This window comes from Passer domesticus, chromosome 9 (genome assembly GCF_036417665.1).
Source record: "Passer domesticus isolate bPasDom1 chromosome 9, bPasDom1.hap1, whole genome shotgun sequence".
In the NCBI taxonomy this organism is placed as follows: Eukaryota; Metazoa; Chordata; class Aves; order Passeriformes; family Passeridae; genus Passer; species Passer domesticus.
In genome coordinates this window covers 45,665,008-45,691,605 of record NC_087482.1, presented here as the reverse complement: position 1 = coordinate 45,691,605, position 26,598 = coordinate 45,665,008, and the positions used below count along the sequence as shown (strand labels likewise).

The 26,598-nt window shown below is 54.2% G+C and overlaps 1 protein-coding gene across 6 annotated transcripts in view; it reads right to left on the bottom strand.

Annotated features, from left to right (window-relative positions):
• The window catches only part of GRM7 (glutamate metabotropic receptor 7), a 194,176-nt gene that overhangs the window by 43,603 nt on the left and 123,975 nt on the right, over window positions 1–26,598 (bottom strand). For 5 of the 6 annotated variants that reach the window (XM_064433162.1, XM_064433159.1, XM_064433160.1 and 2 more), the window contains 3 exons: window positions 24,214–24,354; window positions 18,004–18,204; window positions 12,551–12,690 (listed from right to left, as the gene is read on the bottom strand). In XM_064433162.1, the coding sequence (XP_064289232.1) occupies window positions 12,551–12,690; window positions 18,004–18,204; window positions 24,214–24,354 (482 nt within the window). Of the gene's footprint in view, window positions 1–2,220; window positions 2,384–12,550; window positions 12,691–18,003; window positions 18,205–24,213; window positions 24,355–26,598 lie in introns of those variants that run through there. The other variant, XM_064433161.1, reaches the window with a different exon arrangement.

Here is a 26,598-nt window from a genome sequence, read left to right as displayed (position 1 = left end):
CTTGTTAAGTCTGGTGGAATGACATCCAAGCCCAGACAAACCACGAGAGTGAAAAGCTGTTATTTCATGAGAATCAGCAACAACACTGCAAACCTTGAGGGAAGGCAGGACTTACACTTGCAAGGCTGCTTCCCACAAACCTTGGGGCTTCTTACCGAGGCAGAGCAGAGATCTCCCTTCCTGGAAGTGTTACTGACCAGGGGAAGATTTGAAATGAGGGGGGAATGTGTTTTCTGTAGGGCATGGGATCAGTGAGAACGGGGGAAGGTCTGCTATACGAGCCAGGTGAGAAATATGAAGGACACAGAAAATGGTCATCACTGAAAAACGCAATAATTAGATAATATTTCATTTCAAAGTCACATTCAGCTTTTGAAATACCACATGTGCTTCTGGGAATGCAAATGATAAATGATTATATTAAATACATGGAAAGTCTCACTTACTCTGCAGTCTGGAGAATCCTCAACTCCAAGGTAGGCAACAAAGGCTCCCAAGTACTGTGGAAAACTGGGCTCACAAATCATTTCAAATTATGCCTGACTAAAGCCACTCACCAGCTTCCCAGAGCAAGGAAGGTTTAGCATTTAGAGAAACAGCCCAGACTGGAAGCCTGGGCAGGCCCTGGCACTGCCAGCACCAGTTACCAGCCCAGCAGCACCTCCAGCAGCTGCTCTGTGTGTGTGTCCTTTCCCAACACCAAACCTGATCCCCTGGGATAGATGTGAGTGAATGCCATTAAAAACAACACTGCAGCTGTTTTCCCTTAGGTCACTTAAATGTTGTGAGAAAGTGCTCTTGCAACTAACAGAAAAACTGGGGGGTTTTATTGTAGAACCTTGAATTTCAGTCCAGGGGCAAGGGAATTTATTCTTCCCAACCCAAGAGCACTGCCAGAGGCAGCCAGATGTTGTACCCAGAGCGAGCCAGTGTCACACCCTGAGCTGCACCCTTGGCAGGTGTGTGCCCAGGACACCAGGAGCCCCTGACTGCAGCCTGGCAATCTGGGAGGATGTTCTCCTGCTCCCATCCTGAATGCCTCCAGAAGAGGGACTGGCTCCACTCACAATATGTATTCTCATTATGCTCACTATAGAACAAACATTAACAAGAAATGCTTAGTCTGTCTCATAAGGCCTAATGTAATTGTTCATTTTAATGAATAAAGTAACTCAATATCTGTGGATAATTCAAACATTGCTGCTTTGCTTCCCTCTGCCACAAACATTTCCATAATAAGCCATTTGTTCTGAACTTAATTGTTTCGTGCAATGTTTGATTAAAATAAAAATCAGTACAAAAATAATTACATTAGTGGTAATTAACCTACTCAGGGAAGAAAATAGCCACGTTCCCTGATCCCACTTTCATAATGACGGTGCCATTAATTTCACGGACACACAGAACCCAGCGGCGAGGACTGGGCTCAGATTTATTGCCACCTCCAGACTGCAGCTCCTAACTCAGCACTTCAGACTGTATTTGTGTATATTCCACGTTGCAGACAGCAATATTTGCATGACTTAGCTCTTCAGGCTCAGCTATTAATGTCTTGTAATTAGTTTCTAAATCCAGGGATTTGCCATGATAATGGTTTTAAGCTAAGAATATGTCAATAACACATCCTCAGCAGAGTCTTCTGCAAAATATCAACTGAAATCCCTTCAAGAGATAACAGTGGTGATAAGCCAGAGTGCCGGAGAGGCTGCAGAGCTGCTGCATGCCTGGCCCAGCCTGGTGCTGCACCTCACACTGGAGCTCCTTTTCATTCCCTGCCTGCTGGGGAAGCCTTGCCCAGCACTGAGCCTGCCAGGGGTGGGGAAAAAACCAGTTCTGGCTTGTGCCAAACAAATCCTGCACTGAGCAGAGCAGCCTTAACACCTCTGCAGGATAACACAGAATTCCCAGAGCCTCCAAAGCCCCTCTGAAACAGGATTGTTCCTGCAGCAGCAGCATCACGGTGAGCTCTGGGATGGGCCATGTCCCTGTCCCTGCTGTGGGAAATGACACTGCTCCATCCCATTATCCCATCCCATCATCCCATTATCCCATCCCATCATCCCATTATCCCATCCCATCCCCTCCAAGGGGTCCCCCCACGGTCCCAGCCCAGCCCCGGGTGCTCCCTGCTCCTCCCAGAGCTGCCCTCAGCCCTGCTCTGCCAGCCCAGAGGAGGCAGAGCTCTCTCCCACCCACCCTTTGGTGCTCCCACAAGTACAATTCTTAACCCTCCTTTACTTCCCTTTCATTTCTACTCTTCCTTCGTCTTTTGTTGAGTATTTGTCACCTTTTTTTGGCAGCCCTACTGCTCTGGCCCAGCAGCACTGAGAGTTCTCTGAGCACTCCGAGCCCCGTCTTTAATGAGATCCAAGGGCCATTTGTTCTACAATAAAGCAAGGACATTTCCAGCACACCACTGATGTAGACAAAAATGCTTAATCCACAGTTTTTGCAAAAATGCTTATTATTATACATTTCTGTTGACACACAATAAAATGGAAAATTAATTATTTTAATGCTTTTATATCTGCCTACAGCTTTGTGTTGTCTTCTCCCTAATGGAAGGGGGTGGACCATGCATCTTCAGTATTCATCCTGCAGCCCCTACATAATATCTTGTTAATTAAAAAAGAGCATGTGCCTCCAAATGTGCATTTATAACGCACAGTTCTTGTTTCTTTAAACTGATTGGTTAGGGCAAATCTATCTTCTGAAAGCAGAGCTAATCCAAGGCAACTTTTTATCCTAAACTGCCTTAGAATGAGGGAAAATCTGCATCACCACAGAATCCCAAAGTTGTTTGGACATCAGAGCCCACCCAGTGCCACCCTGCCATGGCAGGGACACCTCCCACTGCCCCAGCCCCAGTGCCCAGCCTGGCCTTGGCACTGCCAGGGCTCCAGGGGCAGCCCCAGCAGATTTTTCTGTGCAGGTGACAGGACAGCCCCAGGCAGGGCACAGAGCCCAGCTCAGCACAGAGCAGCTCAGCAGCTGCAGTCAGACACTTGTTCCTGAGTGGGAACAAGCCTGGATGAGTCCTGGGGAGTCCAAGCCCTAGAGAACAAGCCTGGATGACAATGTTCCATCCAGAAGCAGATCCAGGGATTCTGGTTTCTCTCCTGAAAACTCCTTTTCAGAGCTGGTTTTCATGGAACAGCCATGAGCTGACCTTACCTAAGGTTTGAGGAAAGGATTAGCCCTCTATCTTTGTTTATCTCTCTTATGAGCCAATAACTTCTTATTTTCTCTGTTATTTGTGATTGTGGAAAAGTTCTGCTCCTGCCAAAGCCAACACACAGCTCCCAGTGTGGAAGGGCAGTGAGGAGAGGGAAGCAAGCTCGTGTGTGTCATTTGGAGAGCATTCCTCTTGGAGTGCCTGCCAGCCCAGCAAAGCTGGCATTTATTTGTCCTCCTAATTCCCCAGCTGGTTCAAGGACCAGCATTTTCCAGTCACTTTATTTGGTGCTGGTTTTCCCCTCCTGAATCCTCATCATCAATGGACAGTGATTTCCTCATCACATCTCATGTGCAAGGCAGAACAACACAGGGCAGGGAAGGAGGATGAAAGAAATACAAAATACTGAGGGAAATTCAGTACCCAGCTCATTTAGGCCCTAATTAGATTGCAGCAGTGATATTAATAATACTAATAATATTAAATTATCCTGCTCAGGTTGTGCTCAGTCAATTGGGCCCTAAAAGAACTGCAGATGAACACAGAAAATTAAGAATGGCTGGTGGCAATGCACACTGCCAGGGCAGCAGCTGCCTCCCGGGGCAGGGAATTCTCTCCCCACACACAGGGCTGCAATCACTGCAAAAACCCTGAGGGGGCAGGTGAGGGGAACCCCGAGCTCCCAGCCTGGGCTGAGGGAGGAGAAAAGCCTGTCCCACCCTTCCAGCTGTGTCTTGGGGAGGAAAAGGCCAAAAGCTGCTCTTGCAAAGGGAGCTGAAGGCTGTACAGCCCTTCCCCAGTCAGTCAGACACGGGCACTGCTAAAGCAGCAAGAAATCCCTGAAATTCCCATTAGCACTGGGGAGCAGCTGCTGCTCAGGCAGCCCCAGAGCCCCTGGCCAGGTAAAGGTGGGATTAACCAGCAAACAAGGATCTCCCATGGGAATCACCCCAGCAGCACCTGCACAGAATGTACATCTTCAGTTTAGTGGGAGAAAACCAAATAGAACAGGAAAACAAAGCAAATAAAGGCTTCCCCTCAAGTTGTGCCAGAGCAGACTGAGGACCCTTTGCTGCTGTTTTTAAGGGCCATTGTTGTCCATCATGTGAACAATTAGCTGGGGACACCTTGAATTCCACATTGTACCTCTGATTTTACAGTCCTGCTGCCAGCCACAGTGGGTCCTTCAGCAATCAGTATCAAGGGCATGGAAACAGGGATTATTTTGACCTACTCTGTGCATGTGGCCTGCTAGGAACCTCAGTGCTCTGCTTAAATGCTGGAAACTCTGAGGGCTGCTCTTCACATGGGCCTGAGCGAGCAGAGCTTTCCATCAGCCTCTGTGGGATTTCTCTCTCCTCCCTCAAGCAAACAGGCACGATGTGGCACATCTGTCATCACTGCTGCTCTGCCACCCTCGGCACTGGCGTCGCTGTGGGACCAAAATCTCATTTTGCAAAACACAGCTGGGTCATGTGTGGGATCTGCAGGAGCAGCTCTAAGCCAAGAGCTCCCAGAGCTGTTCATCCAGTTTACTAAAGGAGTTCACTTGCAGATTTGATCAACACAAAAGGAGACAAAGCAGCAAGCTTTGGCTGCTGTTGATTGTCACCAGGCCACTGGCACCACTGGCAGGTGCCAGGCCCTGATCTGCCACTAAAGCCTGGGGCAGCTGAAGCCCCAAAGCTGCAGTGCTGCTGAGTGCCCCAGGCCTGGCAGGGAGTGCCAGGCTCTCAGCACTCACAGGGACAGGGATATTCAGTGACACCTTGAGAAAAACAACAGGGGAGAAAGGAGACTTCAAAGAAGGGAGCAGCACAACTGCCTCAGGGTGCCCTGGCCTCTCCAGACACAAACCCCACACTGCTGAGCACTGCTCCCGGACAGAAATCACCCTCACACTGCTGAGCACTCCCAGACAGAAATCACCCTCACACTGCTGAGCACTGCTCTCGGACAGAAATCACCCTCACACTGCTGAGCACCGCTCCCAGACAGAAATCACCCTCACACTGCTGAGCACTCCCGGACAGAAATCACCCTCACACTGCTGAGCACTGCTCTCGGACAGAAATCACCCTCACACTGCTGAGCACTCCCAGACAGAAATCACCCTCACCCTGCTGAGCACTGCTCCCGGACAGAAATCACCCTCACACTGCTGAGCACTGCTCCCGGACAGAAATCACCCTCACACTGCTGAGCACTGCTCCCGGACAGAAATCACCCTCACACTGCTGAGCACGGCTCCCAGACAGAAATCACCCTCACACTGCTGAGCACTCCCAGACAGAAATCACCCTCACACTGCTGAGCACTGCTCCCGGACAGAAATCACCCTCACACTGCTGAGCACTGCTCTCGGACAGAAATCACCCTCACACTGCTGAGCACTGCTCCCGGACAGAAATCACCCTCACACTGCTGAGCACTCCCGGACAGAAATCACCCTCACACTGCTGAGCACTGCTCCCGGACAGAAATCACCCTCACACTGCTGAGCACTCCTCCCGGACAGAAATCACCCCCACACTGCTGAGCACTGCTCCCAGACAGAAATCACCCTCACACTGCTGAGCACTGCTCCCAGACAGAAATCACCCTCACACTGCTGAGCACTCCCAGACAGAAATCACCCTCACACTGCTGAGCACTCCCGGACAGAAATCACCCTCACACTGCTGAGCACTGCTCCTGGACAGAAATCACCCTCACACTGCTGAGCACTGCTCCCGGACAGAAATCACCCTCACACTGCTGAGCACCGCTCCCGGACAGAAATCACCCTCACCCTGCCAGGGAAAAGACAGGAGTGCCTTTGACCCAGGGGCACAGAGCCAGTCATTACTGTGCTGACGTTCCTGGACTCTCCCCTCCTGCAGAGCCTGGCCCTTGCCCACAGCACTGCCCACACGACCCACACACCTTCAGTGGGGAGTGCAGGGAATGTTCTCCATCCAACCTGCCCTGGCAGTGCAAGGACACAAAGGAACCATCTGCTGCCAGCTGCCTGCCCCAGGGGTGACCCCAGGGAGTGCTGGGGGCCCTGCTGGGCTGGGACAGCAGGGATGGAAACTGGGCAGAACTCAGCTGAGAGCCAGGAGCCTGAGCTGCCTGCTGGGCTGGCACTGGGTGCCCCGTGCTGCTGAGGGTGCTGCTCCCACGCTCCCCTGGCACTGAGGAGCTGTGCAGCAGGCAGCTCTGGGGCACAGCTGAGCTGCTCTGCCCTCCACAGCTGGCTGAACTTCTCCAGACACAGCAGAGCACATCTGTCACTGCAGAGCCTCCTCCCGCGTTCAGATATTAAACAAAGAATATTGCACCCTCAATAACGCACAAACTGACATTGTTACTCCTGCCAAAAGCAACCAAACATGTTCATTAGCCATAAAATATCTCACAAAGCATTTGCTCTTGAATATATTTGCTGACAAAACCACATCAGCCTGGCAAAGAGGCTTTACAGAGGGATGTGTAAAAGAGAACCAGCACCTCTTTTGAAGACCAGGTGATTTATTTGCTAACTCCCATTTCTTACATAACTCATTCTCAGAGTGTGTCTGCCTGCAGCTCGTGGGCATGGAGGGAACAACACAAGACAAAACAAAATCTCAAGTCAGGTCTTCTGCTACATAATTTTTTTTTTGCCGTTATAGCTTCTATGAGCTCCTTACAGTCCAGCTCTCTCCTGTCTTTAGCATGTGTAGGATCCATCTCAGCCTGCTTTCCCTCAGTGTTTATACCCACAACATTCCCCTGGGACATCCCCAGAGGTGCAGCAGGACCCCAGACCTGCTGTGCCTTGCCAGAGCTGGTGGAGCTGAGCTCCTCACCTGCCCTGGCTGCTGCCCTCACCCTGCTCCTGCTGCCTGGGCCAAGGGGCAGCACCACAGAGCAGATGGCATTTCACACCCTCAGTTCTGAGCCCGAGCTGCTCTGCAGAGCGAGGGGTGACATTGAACCATTGCCCTGCTGTGGTGGTACAGCACAGACCGGCAGGGACAGCGTGCCCTGGCTGTGGGACTGCAGCTCCTGCCTGGCCCAGGGGTTCCCTTCAGGTGCTCTGAGCCTGTGCCCCTGTCTGCCGAGTCCCCTTCCAAGGGCACCGAGCCCATCGGCAGTGCCACAGCCCCCGGTGCCAGCCCAAGGCCCTCCCAGCCCAGCTGCAGCCACAGCCCGTGCAGGACCGGGTGCTTTCAGCAGTGCCTCCCTCCTGGAGCAGGCAGCAGGCAGCATATGGCCCTGGAGCAGGCCAGTGGTGTGAGAAATCCCCTTCCGCTGGCTGCCAGCTACTGCTGCAGCTGAGATAATTAAAGGTGTTTGTGCCGGTCACGGCTGACATGAGCAGTGAGAGATTGCGGAATTTAACGAGGGGACAAAACAAACAACATCCATTACTGCAGCACACGGCAGGGCTGCTGCCACGAGGGCACAGCGGGCACGGCGTGGCACTGGCAGCCCGGGGATGGAGTCACCTTGCAGCCCCTCCCTGGGTGACAGAGGCCAGGAGCTGTGCCCAGGCTGCAATTCCTTCTGCAAGGGCTGCACTGAGCAGCATCACTGCTGGGAAACAATCCCATCCCTGCACACACCCCGGCCTGGCACTGGGACTGTCACCACGTGTCACTGACGTGGCACCTGCAGGGACAGCAGGGCAGCAGGAGATGCAGAGGGTCCCCCACCGTGCCAAAACCAGAAACTCCATCTACCCTGGACACATCCTGCTCCAAAGGAAAACCCAAAACCCAGCAGCAAACCCAAGAAAACAGGGAGCAGAAATCAATTTGAACGTGTTATTTTAGACAAATACCATCTGTTGGCAGAATATTCCTGAGCAGCAAACATCACTGAAGAGGTGCTTGGATCCAATTCCAATTCGAATATTTTATCAAAAAAGGCAGGTACAGCCAGGTCTCTTGCCAGCAGGTTCGACAGTTAATTACTCTCTTCACCAGCTCACTGTTCATAACATTTATTTCCAAAATCCCTAACAGAGATGTTTATGGCATGTAAATTGATTAGTCTGAGCCCAAACAGATTCAGGAGGTGTTGAAGTGAGCAGGTTCCACACGAATTGCACAGAGGATTACAGAGTTACTCAGTGTGCTTCTGTTTGTGGGGAAAACGGGATTGCAGGGTGGAATTTCCATCCTGTGCCAGTGACTGTGGTGTCCCTGTCCCTGTCCCTGCTGTCCTGCCAGCCAAGGCTCCCCCTGCTCGGGGGCGGCACTGACCCCCAGCTCACCCCAAGCCCTGAGCTACAGGGATGTCCCTGATTCCCTGCAAGACTTCATTTCACACTCTGCTCCCCATGGCAAAGGGCAGCCTCAGCACAAGGCCAACACCTGGAAACAACAATTTCACAGGGAATGTTTCCTTTACCTATTGATTTTGACAGTTCTGGGATACTTGCACAGGGAATGAGATGGGGAAACATAATAAACCTGGGACCTGCTGAGTTAACTGTGCCTGGAGAAAGAGAAGCAATATCACCAAATTTCCCAGGAGAACCTGTGCTTCCTCTAGGAGCCATCCATTTCTTCCTCCTTCAGGCACATCAGCTCCTCCAGGAGAGATGTGTTTGTTTGTGTCAGGCACCTCCAAGCACGAGAAGCTGCATTTTTAGGAGGCAGCAATGTATGGAGCTGCTCAGGCAGCTCCTCACATTCCCCCAGTGCCCCTTCTCCAGCAGCCCCAGAGGCTGCCCTACAAACGACACCTCCCGAGCTGGATGGGGCAGAGCAGGGCACAGGGGGGGTCGTTCCTCCTCTGAGATCCAGAGAGGCACAAGGAGCTCTATGGAGGCAGCACCTGTCTCCTGGCCACGCTGCCCGCAGCCATCCTCCCCATTCCCTGCTGCTGGAAGCACACAAGGCTCAGGTGCAAAGGAAAACCCAGCCTAACAACAGCTGAAAGGAGCCATTGCAAAGGCAAAGCAGCCAAAAGCTCCACAGCACTCCTCATCCTGCCCAGGGCACACTGGCTCCTCCTCAGCAGCACCTCTGGGTTTGAAACACCAAAGCTCAGCCATCCAAGCAGCTCTGGAGGGGCTGGAGCTGCCCTGGGGCAGGGGTGCAGCCTCCCAGAGCCCCAGGCCTGGCTTAAAGCCCAGCTCCCCGTGCCAGAGCATCTCTGTCCAGCCTGAGTGCATGAGCTGTACCTCTCCTCCCTCTCCCAGGGGCACGGGGCTGAGCTGCAGCAGGGATGCAGCTGGCCAAGCTCTGAGCCCGAAATCGGGGCAGGAGGATGTGAGCCACAAACCCTGCAGCCCAAACCTGCCTGCCACTGAGGAGGGGCAGAGCTGGCACAGTCCTCAGCAAGGAGAGGGTGGGACCTGGCTTTCCCTGCAGGGTGGGCACTCAGCTCCACACCTTGCTGCAGGGAGAACACAGCACTGCAGTTGGCATGGAATGCTGGCCTTTAAAATCAGACATCTGCTCGTTTCATCCTTGCGTGGACTCCTGACACACAGCCAAAACTGGCACTGAGCCGTGCTCTGGGTGCTGGGCAAAGCTTGGGCTGGCTGCTGCCAAGCAGGCAAAGGAAAAGGGGTGATGGCACTGCCCTCACATCAACTGTGATGTCCCAGGTCTGCTGCAGTGAAAAGCCATCAAATGTTTTGTTATGTGACCTGAGATCCAGGCAGGTAATTCACAAAGCCAGGTTTATCAGCAATAAGAACACAGAGATTTGAGGAGTCCCAAGGAAGTTCCTACAGCTCTCCTCAGTCTGCTAACACAAGAAGAGAGAGAAAACTGAAACAGAAGTTACTCTGCAATCTAACCTGGAAAGATCACGTTCAGCTCTCCAGATCAATCCAGCCCGTGGCCACCATGCCCCAAAAAGTACCAGGAATGGGAAATGACCTTTGATGAAGGCAGCCACAAGAGACAGCACAGCAGCAGGCTGCCAGAGGAACCCAAGAGTGAAACATCTCTGCTCCTGGAATGAGGATGATGACAAAGAAAATATTGACTCACCTAGCTGGCCTCCTGCACTGCTGCCCTCCTGTCCCTGGCTCTGCAGGGCCCTTACCTGAGGCTGTGCTGAGCTCTCCCGTTCCCAGGGACACCCAGGAGCGGCCAGGACTGCCCTGGGACACAAAGCACCACGGCAGAGCTGCCCTCCTCCAAGCACCCCACACCCCTCTTGTGATGAATTTGAGGAATAAGAACTGGGGAAACATCCCCTGAAGAGTTATTGCCACAATAATTACTGGAGACAAATCACAGCCTCTGCTAGCTTTCCCTGGGATGTATTTAATGGAATTTATTTTGGTTATTTCCAGGAATCCTTGACTTCTCTAGACTCCACAATTGTCCTTATTATTGTGAGAAATAATCCAATAATACAAAAGGGACTCTCTTAGATACATATTTGTGAGAGAAACTGGGACACTTGAGTGATTAGAAGGGAAGTTAGGGAGGGAATCTCAACTACTGATATGACCCTGTGGCCATGAGGCTATGAGGGTGAGGAAAGAGGTCTATTTATGGAAACATTTAACACAACAACAGGAATACAAATCAAGCTCCATTAATTTAGCTTTAAATTTTAATGGGTCAGGATGTGCAGTGTACATAAAGAAGGATTTGCTTAATAAAATATTAATATTTTTTGCTAAAAGAACTGTAAATTGCAAGTTAATATAGGTTTCCTTATATAGAACATCAAAATTCAAAAAGCACTGAAAGAGCAAATCAAACACGGAAAATAAAAATGAGCCAAAATTCAAGGAGAATGAAATACTCCAGTGTGATCAGCCTCCAAGGGCGGACCCACATTATTCCCTTGATTTAACAAAACCTATGAGAACATCAAAAATACAAAGTGTGGGGCCTTTGGTTCCATGCCAGGGCATGGCTGTGACCCCCGGGCACAAAGGGCTGGGGGAGCTCAGGTGTCCCCACAGGGCCAGCCCCCAGTGCAGCGTGTGACAGCGGGGCCAGAGAGACCCCAGAGGGGCTGGAGCACCCCGGTAAACTGTGGGGTCACTGTGGGGTCACCCCTGGGTCACCTCCTGGGTCACTGTGGGGTCATCCCAGGTCACCGTGGGGTCACTTTCTGTGCCATCTCCTGTGTCACCCCCTGGGTCACTATGGGGTCCCCCCTGGGTCACCCTGTGTCACCCCCTGGGTCACCCCCTGTGTCACCCCTGTGTCCTGGCTGCCTCTGGAGGGCTGTCAGGGCTGGGCTGTGTCACACAGCCTGTCCTGTCCCATTCCAGAGGCAGAGAGGAGCCACACACAGCGAAAATTCCCGATGAAATTCCCGATGCTCCTGGGCTGGGAAGGCTGACTGAGGGAGCAAACCCTGCTGCCACAGACGCCCAGAGCACCTCCATGCCCCTCGGGCCGTGTGGCTGCAGGAACCCCAGACAAAGGGCACAAAGCAGGGATCCTGGGCCCAGCCAGGGCCAGCCGGGCTCGGGGGGCTCGGGCTGACACCCCCTGAGGTCTCCAGCTCTGCCACCCACCAGTGCTGGGGATTTTTTCTGGGAAGCATCAAAGCGTGTTTGAGCACCTGCTCCTACGTGCCAGTTTTCCTTTAGGCATCATCCCAGAAAGGCCACCTCACCCACACGGATTCAAAGCACCACTGGAAGAGTGACTCACTCCAAAAACATTTCGTTCCAGCTTCCCAAAGACCAGAAAAACCCAAAAGCCTCTGGAAGCGAAAGCCCAGCGGTTTCAAACTGCACCAAAGCACAGCTCCATTTCCCCAGCTGGCCAGCAGGCCTGCAGACACGCAGCAGTAATTAATGAAATTTGCATGAGCACCTCGTGTCCCTGTTGGTCTGAGCAGCTCTCTGGGTATGGGGAGAAGGCTGCAGACAGAGGAGAGGAGACAAGGGCCAAACCCACACTGGAGCTGTGAGGAAGCAGCAGAGATCCCTGCTGCTGGAGCCCTGAGAGCCCACGGCCAGGGGAGCAGGGGTGCAGCCTTGATATTTTATAAAAAATCCTTTGCCAGGATTTTTCCCTCCTGAGGAGTCTCAGGAAAGAAATGTGAACAATAACTCTCTGCTGCTGTGGAATGCAACAGGTGCAGCTGGGATTGGGGCATGTTGGCTGTCTCTAATTAATGGCCAATCACAGATGCAGCTGCATCGGCCTCTGAGAGTCACAAGATTTTGTTATGTATTCTATTCTGGGTCTTTCAAGCCTTCTGATCAATCTTTTATCTCTGTTCTTTTAGTATCGTTTTAATGTAGTATTTTAATATAGTATATATCATAATAAAATAAAATAAAATAAAATAAAATAAAATATAAAAATATAAAATCAATATAAAATATAATAAACCAGCCTTCCGAAATGGAGTCAAGGCTGGCGTCCCCACGCGTGGGGGGCTCCCAGCACAGGGGGCACTCACGTTGAGCTGCAGGTCGTCTGTCCACTGGCCCACCAGGCGGTAGCCGGGCGTGCTGGTGTTGCTGCTGTGGAACTGGAAGATGTCGTAGCGCCCCGGGGCGTCCCCGTTCTTGTTGAACATCACTGGAGTGCCAGCACTGCCTGGGGGAAGGAAACGAGACAGAATCCAACCACCCAGCACCACATCTTTACCAAATCATCTGAGTTTTCACGCTGGAAACACGCCCCAGGCCGAGGCCATCCACCCCACGGCACCCAAAGCAGACCCTCAGGACACTGCACCAGCCAGCCCGTCAGGATCCATCCCACAGATGGGGATGGAACCCCCCAGACCCACCATCCCTGCCCTCCTGCTGCCTGGAAACAAACCCAGGCAGCCCTGCCCAGCACCAGGAACACAGGAGGCTTTTCCTCCTGCCTGCAGCCTGCCTCCCACCTCCCTGTCCTCAGGGAGCTCTCCAGTGCAACCACTGCTGGGAATGGCCCTGCAAATGCTGCCTTCCCCCTACAGGAAACGGCCCAGAGGTGCTGTGTCAGAACCAGCCCGGGTCTGCTGAGTCTTGAGCAGCACCCAGAAATGGGTGCTAAAATAGGAAATAGCACCCAGAAATAGGTACGAGAATAGGAAATAGCATCCAGAAATAGGTGCTAAAACAGGAAATAGCATCCAGAAATAGGTGCTAAAACAGGAAATAGCATCCAGAAATAGGTGCTAAAATAGGAAATAGCATCCAGAAATAGGTACTGGAATAGGAAATAGCACCCAGAAATAGGTGCTAAAATAGGAAATAGCACCCAGAAATAGGTGCTAAAATAGGAAATAGTATCCAGAAATAGGTGCTAAAACAGGAAATAGCACCCAGAAATAGGTGCTAAAATAGGAAATAGCACCCAGAAATGGGTGCTAAAATAGGAAATAGCACCCAGAAATGGGTGCTAAAATAGGAAATAGCATCCAGAAATAGGTACTAAAATAGGAAAGAGCATCTAGGAACAGGTACTAAAACAGGAAATAGCATCCAGAAATGGGTACTAGAATAGGAAATAGCATCCAGAAATAGGTACTAAAATAGGAAATAGCATCCAGAAATAGGTGCTAAAACAGGAAATAGCACCCAGAAATAGGTACTAAAATAGGAAAGAGCATCTAGAAACAGGTACTAAAACAGGAAATAGCATCCAGAAATAGGTGCTAAAACAGGAAATAGCACCCAGAAATAGGTGCTAAAACAGGAAAGAGCATCTAGAAACAGGTACTAAAACAGGAAATAGCATCCAGAAATGGGTACTAGAATAGGAAATAGCATCCAGAAATAGGTACTAAAATAGGAAATAGCATCCAGAAATAGGTACTGGCGTCCTCCTCCACAATCTTCTCCATTCCTGTTACGAGAGGTGGGAGAGGACAGAAAAGCTTTGGGAAGAGCACTCCTTGTGCACTCCCTTATCCAGAAGAGCATTCCCTGTGCACTCCCTTATCCGGGCTCTGTGGCACTCCCACAGCAGCGTCCTGGGCAGACCCAGAGCAGGACCCCACCCTGAATTCACTTTATTTACCGTGTACTCCAGTGACAAACTGGCCAGTGCAGGGCAGGAGAGCCCCAGCCCTTCCTGCGTGCTGCAAAGCCTGGAGCTGCCCTGAGCCCTGAGCCCCACTCAGGTGAGCTCTCAGCACACCACCTGCATTTATTTTAATCACCAAGCACTGCTGGGAACCTTCCCAAGAGGAGGACTCAAAGCAGTGCCTCATTTCCTCAGAGCTCCAGGAGCAACCTTCCAGGGTGACATTTATTTCCAGACATATTAAAATAGGTTTCGGGAGGGTAGAGTAATATTGTGTCAAGATTGAAGATTATGACAATCCTCCAGCATATCTATATTCAAAGCTTCCTCCTCCTGCGTAACTTTTTTTCCCTAAAGCAATGAAAAGTCTCTCCTGTTGTAGCACTGAACTTTAAGATTATCGGTTTCTTCATGATTCCCATTCTTCATTGAATTCCAGGGAGTGAAAAAAAGATTTGAAGGAGTGAATTAGCATAGTCTCCATTCCAGCCCTGGTAAATTGTTTCCTGTCTCTCCTACAATCCTCTGAGATCAGATACAAATTCAGTTCAAAGGCTGGTACAGAAATCTCCCACTGAAATCTCTCCTCGCTGGATCCAGGCAGATATTTAATTGTCATTACAGATTCATGCAGCCAGAATACATTGGGGTGGAAACACTTAGACTCAATCAGAAGCAATGGCTGTAATTCCCTGGCTCCTCAGGAAAGGCAGCAAAGTGCTGAATGGGATTTGGCTGATCACGACTCTCAGGGCTGCTTAGGGTGGGTTAGGCTCAGCTTTGTCACAGCTGACAGGAAAGGGACACCTGGAACGGCAGGAGCTCAGGTGAGCTCCCAAAATGCAAGAGGCACACACAGCAAGGTCCAGGGCTGCTGCTCAGGAGGCAGCAGGAGGATGGACACCACTGCCACGGCCACCCCAAAGCCAGTGCTGGGACAAACCCTTGGGGGACACAGCCAAGAACTCACTGCAGCCACCCCCAGGGGAGCAGCACCCCAAACCCCAGCACAGCCATTGAGAGGGACCGGGGATGCCCCTGGCTCCAGCAGGGCTGCACAGCACTGTGGGGTCCCTGCAGAGACCCCCAGGCACAGCCCCAGCAGAGACCCCCAGGCACAGCCCCAGCAGAGACCCCCAGGCACAGCCCCAGCAGGGCAGCACAGCCCCAGCAGAGACCCCCAAGCACAGCCCCGTGGGGTCCCTGCAGGGACCCCCAAGCACAGCCCCAGCAGAGACCCCCAAGCACAGCCCCAGCCCTGGACGGGGCAGGCCCGAGCTAACACTGCCTGCAGGGTCTGTGTGAAGTGGCCCAGCCAGCTGGGGAGGGTTGGGGTCCATGGAGCAGCTGGCAGAGGGTAGCTCTGCTGACCCGGGGCAGGGGCAGGCAGAAGTGTCCCTCTCCTGCCTTTGAAGCTGCAGTAATTGGGCTCCAGCCAAGGCTCTGCTCAGCAGGGCCAGCCCTCCTTAACCCTGGGTGAGGCTCTGGAGCCCTCTCGGTGCCACCTGTCTGCAGGGTCTGTCAGTCCTGGTTTGCATCACTGCAGCGTTCCAGCCTCAGCTCAGGCTCCTTTCATGGAATAATGAAATTAATAAAAAGTGATGGATGAAAACCTCAGTGCAGGCGTTTCAGAAATAACCCTTGATCTTCCAATCATTAAAACATGTCGTTATTGCACTGGGTTCTGATCAGTGAGGATTTATTTTCTTTCTGTTAAGATTTCCCAGATTTCGCTGAGCCCACTAAGCAGTTCAGAACCTGTGTCAGTCTCCAGGCTGCAGCTTCTTGCTCATGCAGAGCTGTGACAATTTAATTCAGTTCCCGACAAAGGAGCTGCCTTCTCCCCACGCAGACACGGGGCACTTGACACCTGCAGGAAGCCCTCAAACCCAGACACAACCTGACTGAATTTGCAGGGTTTCGATCTCTTAATCACTGCAAGATGAGGAATGAATTATGGAGAGGAGGACAGGAGTCACACAGGTGTCACCAGCCAGGCTGTTTGGTACCCAGGGCACGTTCATGGCACTTTGGGCACCCGAGGGGCTCCCACGAACAGCATCTCCAGCTTTTCACTGCCAAAACACAGCTGCACTCCAAAACTTCCAGAATTTCACTGCGTGAGCACTTCAGGTTTTAAGTCTTCCATATTTTGGGCCTTTTGTCCTCCAGGACACGATCACAAAATGAGCTCCTCACTCGGATCCAGCCTCCCCATCGCAGCCTGGCTGCACTGATGGCAGCACCCCTGCAAGGAGGGCAAGGCCCCAAAGCAGGGCCAGCAGGGTGGTCCCAGCTCAGGGCAGGATGGTCCCAGCTCAGGCAGGGTGGTCCCAGCTCACAGCAGGATGGTCCCAGCTCACGGCAGGATGGTCCCAGCTCAGGCAGGGTGGTCCCAGCTTAGGGCAGGGTGGTCCCAGCTCAGGCAGGGTGGTCCCAGCTCAGGCAGGATGGTCCCAGCTCAGGGCAGGGTGGTCCCAGCTCACAGCAGGATGGTCCCAGCTCACGGCAGGATGGTCCCAGCTCACAGCAGGGTGGTCCCAGCTCACAGCAGGATGGTCCCAGCTCACAGCAGGGTGGTCCCAGCTCACAGCAGGATGGTCCCAGCTCACAGCAGGGTGGTCCCAGCTCACAGCAGGATGGTCCCAGCTCAGGGCAGGGTGGTCCCAGCTCACAGCAGGTTGGTCCCAGCTCAGGCAGGGTGGTCCCAGCTCACAGCAGGGTGGTCCCAGCTCACAGCAGGATGGTCCCAGCTCACAGCAGGGTGGTCCCAGCTCAGGCAGGGTGGTCCCAGCTCAGGGCAGGGTGGTCCCAGCTCAGGCAGGATGGTCCCAGCTCAGGGCAGGGTGGTCCCAGCTCGGGCAGGGTGGTCCCAGCTCACAGCAGGATGGTCCCAGCTCAGGGCAGGTTGGTTCCAGCTCAGGCAGGGTGGTCCCAGCTCAGGGCAGGGTGGTCCCAGCTCGGGCAGGGTGGTCCCAGCTCAGGCAGGGTGGTCCCAGCTCACAGCAGGTTGGTCCCAGCTCAGGCAGGGTGGTCCCAGCTCACAGCAGGATGGTCCCAGCTCAGGGCAGGTTGGTCCCAGCTCAGGCAGGGTGGTCCCAGCTCAGGCAGGGTGGTCCCAGCTCACACCAGGATGGTCCCAGCTCAGGCAGGGTGGTCCCAGCTCAGGGCAGGATGGTCCCAGCTCAGGGCAGGGTGGTCCCAGCTCACAGCAGGTTGGTCCCAGCTCAGGGCAGGGTGGTCCCAGCTCAGGCAGGGTGGTCCCAGCTCACACCAGGATGGTCCCAGCTCAGGGCAGGGTGGTCCCAGCTCACAGCAGGGTGGTCCCAGCTCACACCAGGATGGTCCCAGCTCACAGCAGGGTGGTCCCAGCTCACACCAGGATGGTCCCAGCTGCCCGGGGCTGAGCAGAGCTGCTCCCCAGCAGGACAATGCCCAGCTCTGGGGCTGGGGACACAGAGCAGCAGCAGAGCAGGCCATGCTGTTCCTGTCACACACAGCTGCACCCGATCCCACCGCCCCACCCTGGCACCCAGGAAAATCCCCTGGAGCCCCGGGAGCAGGGACCTGCACCCAGAGCACCCCTGGCCAGCCCCATGGGGGGTCAGCAGAGGACTATGGGGTCAGCAGGTGACCAAGGGGGGACAGTAAGTGTCAGGGATGTCAGTAGGTGATGGGGATGTCAGTGGGTCACAGGGGGGTCCGTAGGTGACAAGGCGGGACAGAAGGTGACCATGGGGTCAGTAGATGACCGAGGGGTGTCAGTAGGTGACAAGGGGTACCAGTAGGTGACTGAGGGATGTCAGTAGGTGACCAAGGAGGCTGTCAGTAGGTGACAGGGGGTGTCAGTAGGTGACAGGGGGGTCGGCAGGGCACGGGGCCGAGTCTCACCGTTGAAGTTGACGCTGCGGATGTACTTGAGCAGCCGCTTGCCCCCCGCGTGCTCCATCTCGGGGCACAGCCCGGCGCTGTCGGCGCACAGGTCGCGGTTCATGTGGTGCAGGGCGTGGGCCATGGCGTACACGGCATCGATCACGAACTGCACCTTCCCCTCCTGCTCGTAGTGCGAGTCCTTCCCGATGCGCTCCTGCCCTGCGGGGACACACGCGACACTCAGGGACAGCCCGGCAGCAGCGGAGCCTCGCGGAGGGGCCGGCACCGCGGAACGCTCCGAGCCGCAAAGTTACTCATTAGAACGGGACCAAACGCTGTCACTGCTACGGCATCACCGGCTCTTCTCGCCGTAAGCCGGGAAACAAATCCTGCCCGACCACCGCGGGGAGTGCCGAGCCCGCGGGGAGCTCCCGGAGCTGGGCACGGGGCACGGGGAGCTCCCGGAGCTGGGCATGGATCGCTCCTGGAGCTGGGCATGGATCGCTCCCGGAGCTGGGCACGGGGCACGGGGCTCTCCCGGAGCTGGGCATAGATCGCTCCTGGAGCTGGGCATGGATCGCTCCAGGAGCTGGGCACGGGGCACTCCCGGAGCTGGGCATGGATCGCTCCCGGAGCTGGGCACGGGGCACGGATTGCTCCCGGAGCTGGGCACGGATTGCTCCCGGAGCTGGGCACAGGGAGCTCCCGGAGCTGGGCACGGGGAGCTCCCGGAGCTGGGCACGGGGAGCTCCCAGAGCCGGCTCTGGGCATGGATCGCTCCCGGAGCTGGGCATGGATCGCTCCCGGAGCCGGGCACGGGGAGCTCCCAGAGCCGGCTCTGGGCAGGGATCGCTCCCGGAGCTGGGCACGGGCTCTCCCGGAGCTGGGCACGGATCACTCCCGGAGCTGGGCAGGGATCGCTCCCGGAGCTGGGCACGGATCGCTCCCGGAGCTGGGCACGGGCACTCCCGGAGCTGGGCATGGGGCTCTCCCGGAGCTGGGCATGGATCGCTCCCGGAGCTGGGCACGGGCACTCCCGGAGCTGGGCACGGGCACTCCCGGAGCTGGGCACGGATTGCTCCCGGAGCTGGGCACGGGCACTCCCGGAGCTGGGCACGGATTGCTCCCGGAGCTGGGCACGGGCACTCCCGGAGCTGGGCATGGGGCTCTCCCGGAGCTGGCTCTTGGCACGGATCGCTCCCAGAGCCGGCTCTGGGCACAGGAGCCTTCAAAGCAAGGCACAGCTGGTACTAAAGCCGGGTGTTTGTTCTGCTGCAAATCCCGGGCTCTAATTAAAAGTCAAAGCCAGATCAAGGGAAGGAAGAGTCACTTCTGAGAAGCCTCCGAAGGGGGTGCGGAGAGCTGAGCAACGCGCCGGCAATTAACGGGTAATTAACGGGTAATTAACGGCACCTCGGGATGCTCCTGCCACTGTCAGCCCCGCTCCCCAGCCCCGCAGAGGTCCTGCGAAGCCCAGGAGTGCCTGGACAATGCTGCAGCAGGAGGGAGCGATTGGAAGCCCCGAGCTGATCCCTGGGAAGCGCCCCGGAGCCCACCCAGGGCACGGGGCCAGCACCTGGGGAGGGGGCTGCAGGTGGAGACCCCGGCAGGCACAGAGCTCTGGGAGGGATGGGAGAGTGAATCCAAACATCTGAAATTGCACACTCCTGCCCTAACCCCGCTCTGGCTACCTGGTCACCGGGACAGGTCAGGGGGCTCGGCAATGAGGCAGCAAACCAAGCAGGATTTCCAGAGCCTGGAGTGAGGCACTGCAGGTTGAGAATCAGGAATCTGGTTTATTCCTTTCCCCTGAAACTGCCCACTAACACCTCGGCAGTGCCCAAGGCCAGGCTGGAGCAGCCTGGGACAGTGGGAGGTGTCCCTGCCATGGCAGGGGTGGCACTGGGTGGGCTCCAAGGTCCCTTCCAACCCAACCATTCCAGGATTCCATGAGCATTGAGGCACCCCCCAGTTTTACATCTCAGCTCCTCTGGAAGCCCGAAATCCTGCAAACAAGTGAGCAGAAAAAACGTGAGTTTCCTCTGGTGAAGTTGCAGGCAGGATCCTTTTCATTATTCACTCCCTCATTGATTACAGAACTTATCAGGATTTCAAGCCCTGACAAGGAAAATGCTTTTAAGTGGTTTCAGCTCTGTAACCAAATGAGCAATGCAGCAGGAGTGGATGCCAGGGGAGGGGGTCTGGGATTGAAATGCTGCACACAGACACTGATAAGCCACAGCAGGTTCCAGAAGCAGGGCTGGGCACACGCACAGCAGGAGGAAAACCTGCAGCAGTGAAGAGATCTGGGAGAGCAACCCAAGCAAAACGCACCTGGAAAAACCTGAGAGCAATGTAACAGCGTCCAAACACAAAAATTGTAAAGGTTTTCAAATGTCAGTAGAATTTCCAAGAGCAAGGATGCTTCCCTGTGCTGGAACAGCCACTCAGCTGGGTGTTAAACATCAGCTGTGCACAGAAAATCCAGATGTGGAGCCAAATGTAACTGCTCACCCCAAACATGTCTCAGTTTATACACTGGGAGTGTGCTGTCCTTCACCAAAGCACAGGCTGAGTTACCTCCTAAAGAGAGTCCACTGCAATTAGAATTTGAGCCCAAATCTGAAGCAGCAAAGAACCTGCAGAGCAAATGTTATGATTATGAAATGTTATGAAATGTTGTGGGCCAAATATTCTTCAGACTTCAAAGAAAACAGCAAATATCCAAATTAATAGGCCTGGCTGAACAGTGTTCCCTCCAGTTTGGGTCACCCTCCTGCTGCTGCAGTGAGCAGCAAATCAGGCCCAAAGTCCATTTTCAGGCAGGAATAAACCAAAGGTGACTGCCACAATTTTAATTCCAACTTCAACATTATTGTGGGGAACATCTCCCCCTCTGAGGCTGGGCTGCAGAAGTCAGGCAGAACGTTTTACCACAGGCTCCAGGAACCGCTCCTGTATAATGGGAGTACAGAAATTCAATTATTAATTACTCTGCAGGAGAAGGAAGCTCCCAAAAGGCACCGAGCTCCTCCAGATGAAAGCAGCAGGAGCAGCGCTGTGGGTGCCTCTGGGGAAGGGGCAGGAGAGAACCCCCAGCCCAGACCTCGGGACATCCTGGGGGTCCCAGGGAGGGAAGGCTGCACAACCAACCTAAAAATGGGTGCAGCAAGAAACCACGAGCCCCTCTGTGCTGTCAGAGCAAAACCAGGGAAAGCAAAACAAACCCTATCTGCACCATTTCTGATCATCTTTGAACTGCACCATTTCTGTTCCTCTTTAGAACTGCACCATTCCTGCTCCTCTTTGAGAACTGCACCATTCCTGTTTGTCTTTGAGAACTGCACCATTTCTGTTTGTCTTTGAGAACTGCACCATTCCTGCTCCTCTTTGAGAACTGCACCATTCCTGTTTGTCTTTGAGAACTGCACCATTTCTGTTTGTCTTTGAGAACTGCACCATTCCTGCTCCTCTTTGAGAACTGCACCATTCCTGTTTGTCTTTGAGAACTGCACCATTTCTGTTTGTCTTTGAGAACTGCACCATTCCTGCTCCTCTTTGGGACTGCACCATTTCTGTTCCTGTTTGAGAACTGCACCATTCCTGCTCCTCTTTGAGAACTGCACCATTTCTGATCATTGAGAACTGCACCATTCCTGCTCCTCTTTGAGAACTGCACCATTCCTGCTCCTCTTTGAGAACTGCACCATTCCTGCTCCTCTTTGAGAACTGCACCATTCCTGCTCCTCTTTGAGAACTGCATCATTTCTGCTCCTCTTTGGGACTGCACCATTCCTGCTCCTCTTTGGAACTGCACCATTTCTGTTTCTCTGAGAACTGCACCATTTCTGATCATTGAGAACTGCACCATTTCTGTTCCTCTTTAGAACTGCACCATTCCTGCTCCTCTTTGGGACTGCACCATTTCTGCTCCTCTTTGGAACTGCACCATTCCTGCTCCTCTTTGGGACTGCACCATTTCTGCTCCTCTTTGGAACTGCACCATTCCTGCTCCTCTTTGGAACTGCACCATTTCTGCTCCTCTTTGAGAACTGCACCATTTCTGTTTCTCTGACAACTGCATCATTCCTGCTCCTCTTTGAGAAGAAGGTGCTTTTTGTTGGTTTTTTTTTTTAGCGTGGGGATCTGCAGGAGCCACACAGCCCCGTGATTTGCCCCAGCAGTGAAGCAGCTGGCAGCTGGGACACTCGAACACAACGTGACTTCAGGAGAACACACTTCTGTGCCCCGGCTCTGCAACGAGCACCTCGGGGTGTCAGGAGGAGGATAAACACAAAAGCAGTTTATTGACAGGAGCATTTCTTGCCTCCAAAGGATCTATTTGAAGGTGATGCCAAGCAGTTTAACCCCCCCTCCTACTCGAGGCTCAAGTGCTCATCATCCTGGTTCCTGAGAGACGCAGCAGCCGGGCGGCTCCAGGCACATCCTCACAGGAGAGCGACTGCAACAAAGGCAGGGAAAAAAGCTCCAAACCCTGAGTGCTGAGAACAGAGAGGAAGAATCCCACTTGTTCCATCCCTTTCAGATGCCAGCAGTGAGATGCAGGTTTGAGAGCTGCTGCTCTCCCTCCTTCATCTCGGCGCAGGCGGCGTTAGCCACGGAGAGGAGAGGAGAGACGTGCCTGTTCCCAGTGCCTCTCCTTCAGCTCATCCCTCTGCACTCATTGTTATCAGCACACAACAGAGGGGACGTGTGAGGAGGAATAAATAGTATCTCTAGGACAATTTTTATGGCATATAATTCACACAGACAGACATCAAAATCCCACTCCATCGGTGCTCGCGCGAGATGAGTTCAGAGACTGCTTCAGTTCCTGAAGAATTAAACACATTTTCAAAGGGTCTCACACAATAGTGCTGCTGAGAGCCTGGTGATACTCATCATTAACAAGAGACTTAATTTAAAGATTGCGGAATGCTCACGGTATCAAACACACAGCTCTTCTTTGCACAAGGTGGGATGCGGCAGCTGGGGAAGGGCTGGCAGGAAAATCTGTGTTCATCCAGCCCCAGCACCATGGCACAGCCCTGCCTGGGGACAGGGACACCCACGGGGCACCTGCACAGACACATCCCTGCACACAGGGCTCTGCAAACCCTCCCTGAGAGCACAGGCCCTGCACACACAGCCCCCGAGGGCTCTGGGGGCTTCCCCACACAAACTCTTCATGTGAACAGCTGAGAAGCAGGGCTCGAGAGCCACCCACAACATGCCAGGGTAAATGTTGTCATGGGGAGGAGCAGAGGGTGACAAGGAGGCCTGTGAGCAGTGAAATCCCTGCACTGCCACCTGACAAAGCCCTCCAGGAGCCAGTACCAGCTCTGCAGGGACAGAATCCCCCAGCCCAGCCTCAGCCAGCAGATCTCCTTAGACACAGAAGCCTTTATCCCAGCACCACCCTGCAATCCCGTGGCACTTCCTGGGGAAAGCTTTAACATTTCTCTGCTCACCACAGAGCATTGGATAATGCTCCAACCCAAACCCCCCACACTGCTCTGGGCCAGGATGTGTGCCCAGGGCCAGGATGTGTGCCCAGCAGTGCTGAGCTGCTCTCCCCACACTGCTCAGGGCCAGGATGTGTGCCCAGCAGTGCTGAGCTGCTCCCTGGCACTGCTCAGGGCCAGGATGTGTGCCCAGCACTGCTGAGCTGCTCCCTGGCACCCAAACTCCCCCCACACTGCTCTGGGTGGGAGTTTTCATCAATTCTCAGTCAAAGTAAACCAAATCCTCCCATGAACTGGTTCCCCTGATGACAACTGAGGGCAATCCTGCCCCATGACCCCCTCCAGCTGCTGCTGGGACATCTGGAGGGGCTGGGGGGAAGGCTGGGGTGGCCACCAGTGACACACATTGTGCCTGATCCTTCTCCAGGCTGTTCTAATCATGGAATCGTGGAATGGGTTGGGTTGGAAGGGTCAGGATGATCCAGTGCCACCCCTGCCATGGCAGGGACACCTCCCACTGTCCCAGGGTGCTCAGAGTCACACCCAGCCTGGCCTTGGGCACTGCCAGCGATCCAGGGGCAGCCCCAGCTGCTCTGGGCACCTGTGCCAGGGCTGCCCACCCTGCTAGGGAACAATTCCTTCCTGAACTGTTCCATCCTCCACATAAAACAAACCAACACCTCCAGCCACCCTTCCCTCAAACAAAAGCACCCCTGGTCGCCCATTGCGGAGCAGAGGAGGGAAGGATGAGCTCAGTCATTACCTGTGCACTTCCTGTCCGTGTCCTCCTTCTTGGAGCCCGTGATGGTCAGCTTGCAGTTGAAGTTCTCCTCCCAGTACTCTGCAAACCACACGTTCCTCCTGTTGTTCTCCAGGGTGCGGGAGGTGAAATAGGTGTCAAAGCCTGCAGGAGGAGAGGGCAGGGCTGAGTCCTGGCCGCTGTGCACGGGGAGCTGCAGCCTGGCACAGACACTGCCCCGTGCCCCCTCAGTGCCCAGCACACGGCTCTGTCCCTGCCAGGTCACTGTGGGAACGGAGACAATCGTGTTTCCTCAGCAGCTGCACCCTGCAGGAAAATGACCCCAACCGCCAGGTACAGAACTGGGCAAGACAAATGCACAGCAGGTCAATACTGAAAGAAGTTATAGGGGAAAAGCCTGGATTAGAGAGGTACCAGTTAGGAGTGAAATAAATGACATGGTGCAGCTGATATTGGGCTGAGCTCGTCACTGATTTTGTTCCTGCCCAGACTCCCAGGGGAGGCATGTCCATCTCAGCAGGTGCCACAGCAGCCCTGTGCACCCAGAGCCCCGGGGAGCAGCAGCACCTTCCACAGCATCACCCTCCCCTGTCCCACTGCCCTCCGGGCGTTCCTGGTCTGCAGAGCACAGACACAGCACTGCACGTGTGTGCTCACACCAAGCCTTCTGTCCTTCTCGTGTCCCCTCTGCCTGTGCAGCTGCCAGCAGCTGTGCCCACCCACCCGCTCAGGCAGAGCAGTGGCACAGCCACGAGCTCCTGGCACAGAGCAGGGCAGCTTTGTGCTCTGGAGTGCCAGGAACGGGCGATGCTGCTCACCCTGCAGCCCTGCCACAGCCTGGCACCCCAAACCCTGCAGCCCAGGCACCCCAAACCCTGCTGTTGTTCCCCAGCCCTGGCACCCCAAACCCTGCAGTCCTGGCACCCCAAACCCTGCTGTTGTTCCCCAGCCCTGGCACCCCAAACCCTGCTGTTGTTCCCCAGCCCTGGCACCCCAAACCCTGCAGCCCTGGCACCCCAAACCCTGCTGTTGTTCCCCAGCCCTGGCACCCCAAACCCTGCTGTTGCCAAGGCCATCCACAGCCAGCTTCCACTGCCATCCCCAGGCAGGAGGGGCTGCAGAAACACCTTCCATGGAAAGGGGAACTTCCCTGGCCCTGCAGTAGGGGAGAGCCAGGCAGACTGGCACAGCCAGGACCGAGCAGAGGCTGAGGAAAACCATCTGGCACGGTGAAATTAGCACGACAACCCTTCCACCAGGGACAAAAATAGCACCAAGGCAGCTGTTTTCAAACTGGAAAGGAGCTGGGAATGGGGTCAGGCCCTGCTCTCCCTGCTCTGTGTGCCAGTGACCCAGCTCTAACCTGGCCCAGGCTGCCTGCTGCTCTCCACACACCCCAGCTCCGAAGGCACAGCCCGCACCATCTCCAAAGACCCACAAAAACATCAGCACCGAGGCCTCCCAGCAACAGCCTGACAGCTAATTCACATTTCAGCTCAGCTCACCAGCAAACGAGGCAGTTTATCAAACCAGAAGTGGGTCCCCGTCCCAGGAGAGGCAGCAGGAGGGTGCCAAGCCCAGAGCTCAGCCCCAGCCTGCAGGACTGCAAGCAGCCCACGGGAAAATGCAAGAAAAGCACAAAGAGGGCTGGGAGAAACCCCCAGGGCTGGGCTGCAGCCCTGCGAGTCCCTGGGGGCTCTCTGTGAGCTCCACCGACTTCCCAGCCCTTCTCTGGGGCTGCAGCTTGACACGAAACCTGCCCAGAACGAAATGGATCCAAGTGCAGGAAAGAGAGATCCTGGGCTGGCAGAGCCCCCATCTCCCCTGCTCTGTTTGTCCTCAGGGACGTCACCCGGGCCTGCCACAGACTGAGTAAATAATTGCTTAAAACTCCCGGGACGCCTGTTGTAACTAATTAGTGATTTAGGAACATTTCTGTGCAGTCTCTGGAAGGGCCAGTACCATTTCTCTACCCAAACTCTTCTGTAATTCTGTGCTCACCATTTAGAGGATTAAATTTCCCAAGGAAAATATTCAGAAAAAAGCCAGGTTTTAGGGACACACAACCGAAACTTTTCCCTGTAACGCTGTGCATTTTGGTTTCCCTCCTAATTAAAAGAGCATTTCAAAGGGGATAGCCAGCCCTGAGATCTACAACATCCCTGTGGCTGGGACAGAGCACCAATAAACCCTCCCACGTGCCAAGCTCACTGACCTCTGGGGAAAGTGCTCTATAACTTAATAATGTAAAATCAATGAGTCCTGATAAAACTGTAATAGAATTCCATATGAATTACTCTGAACCTTTACAGATTTAATAACAAATAATAACATTCCCATTGATTGGTTTAATGATCCCTCTGCATTCACAGGCAGGAATATGGATCC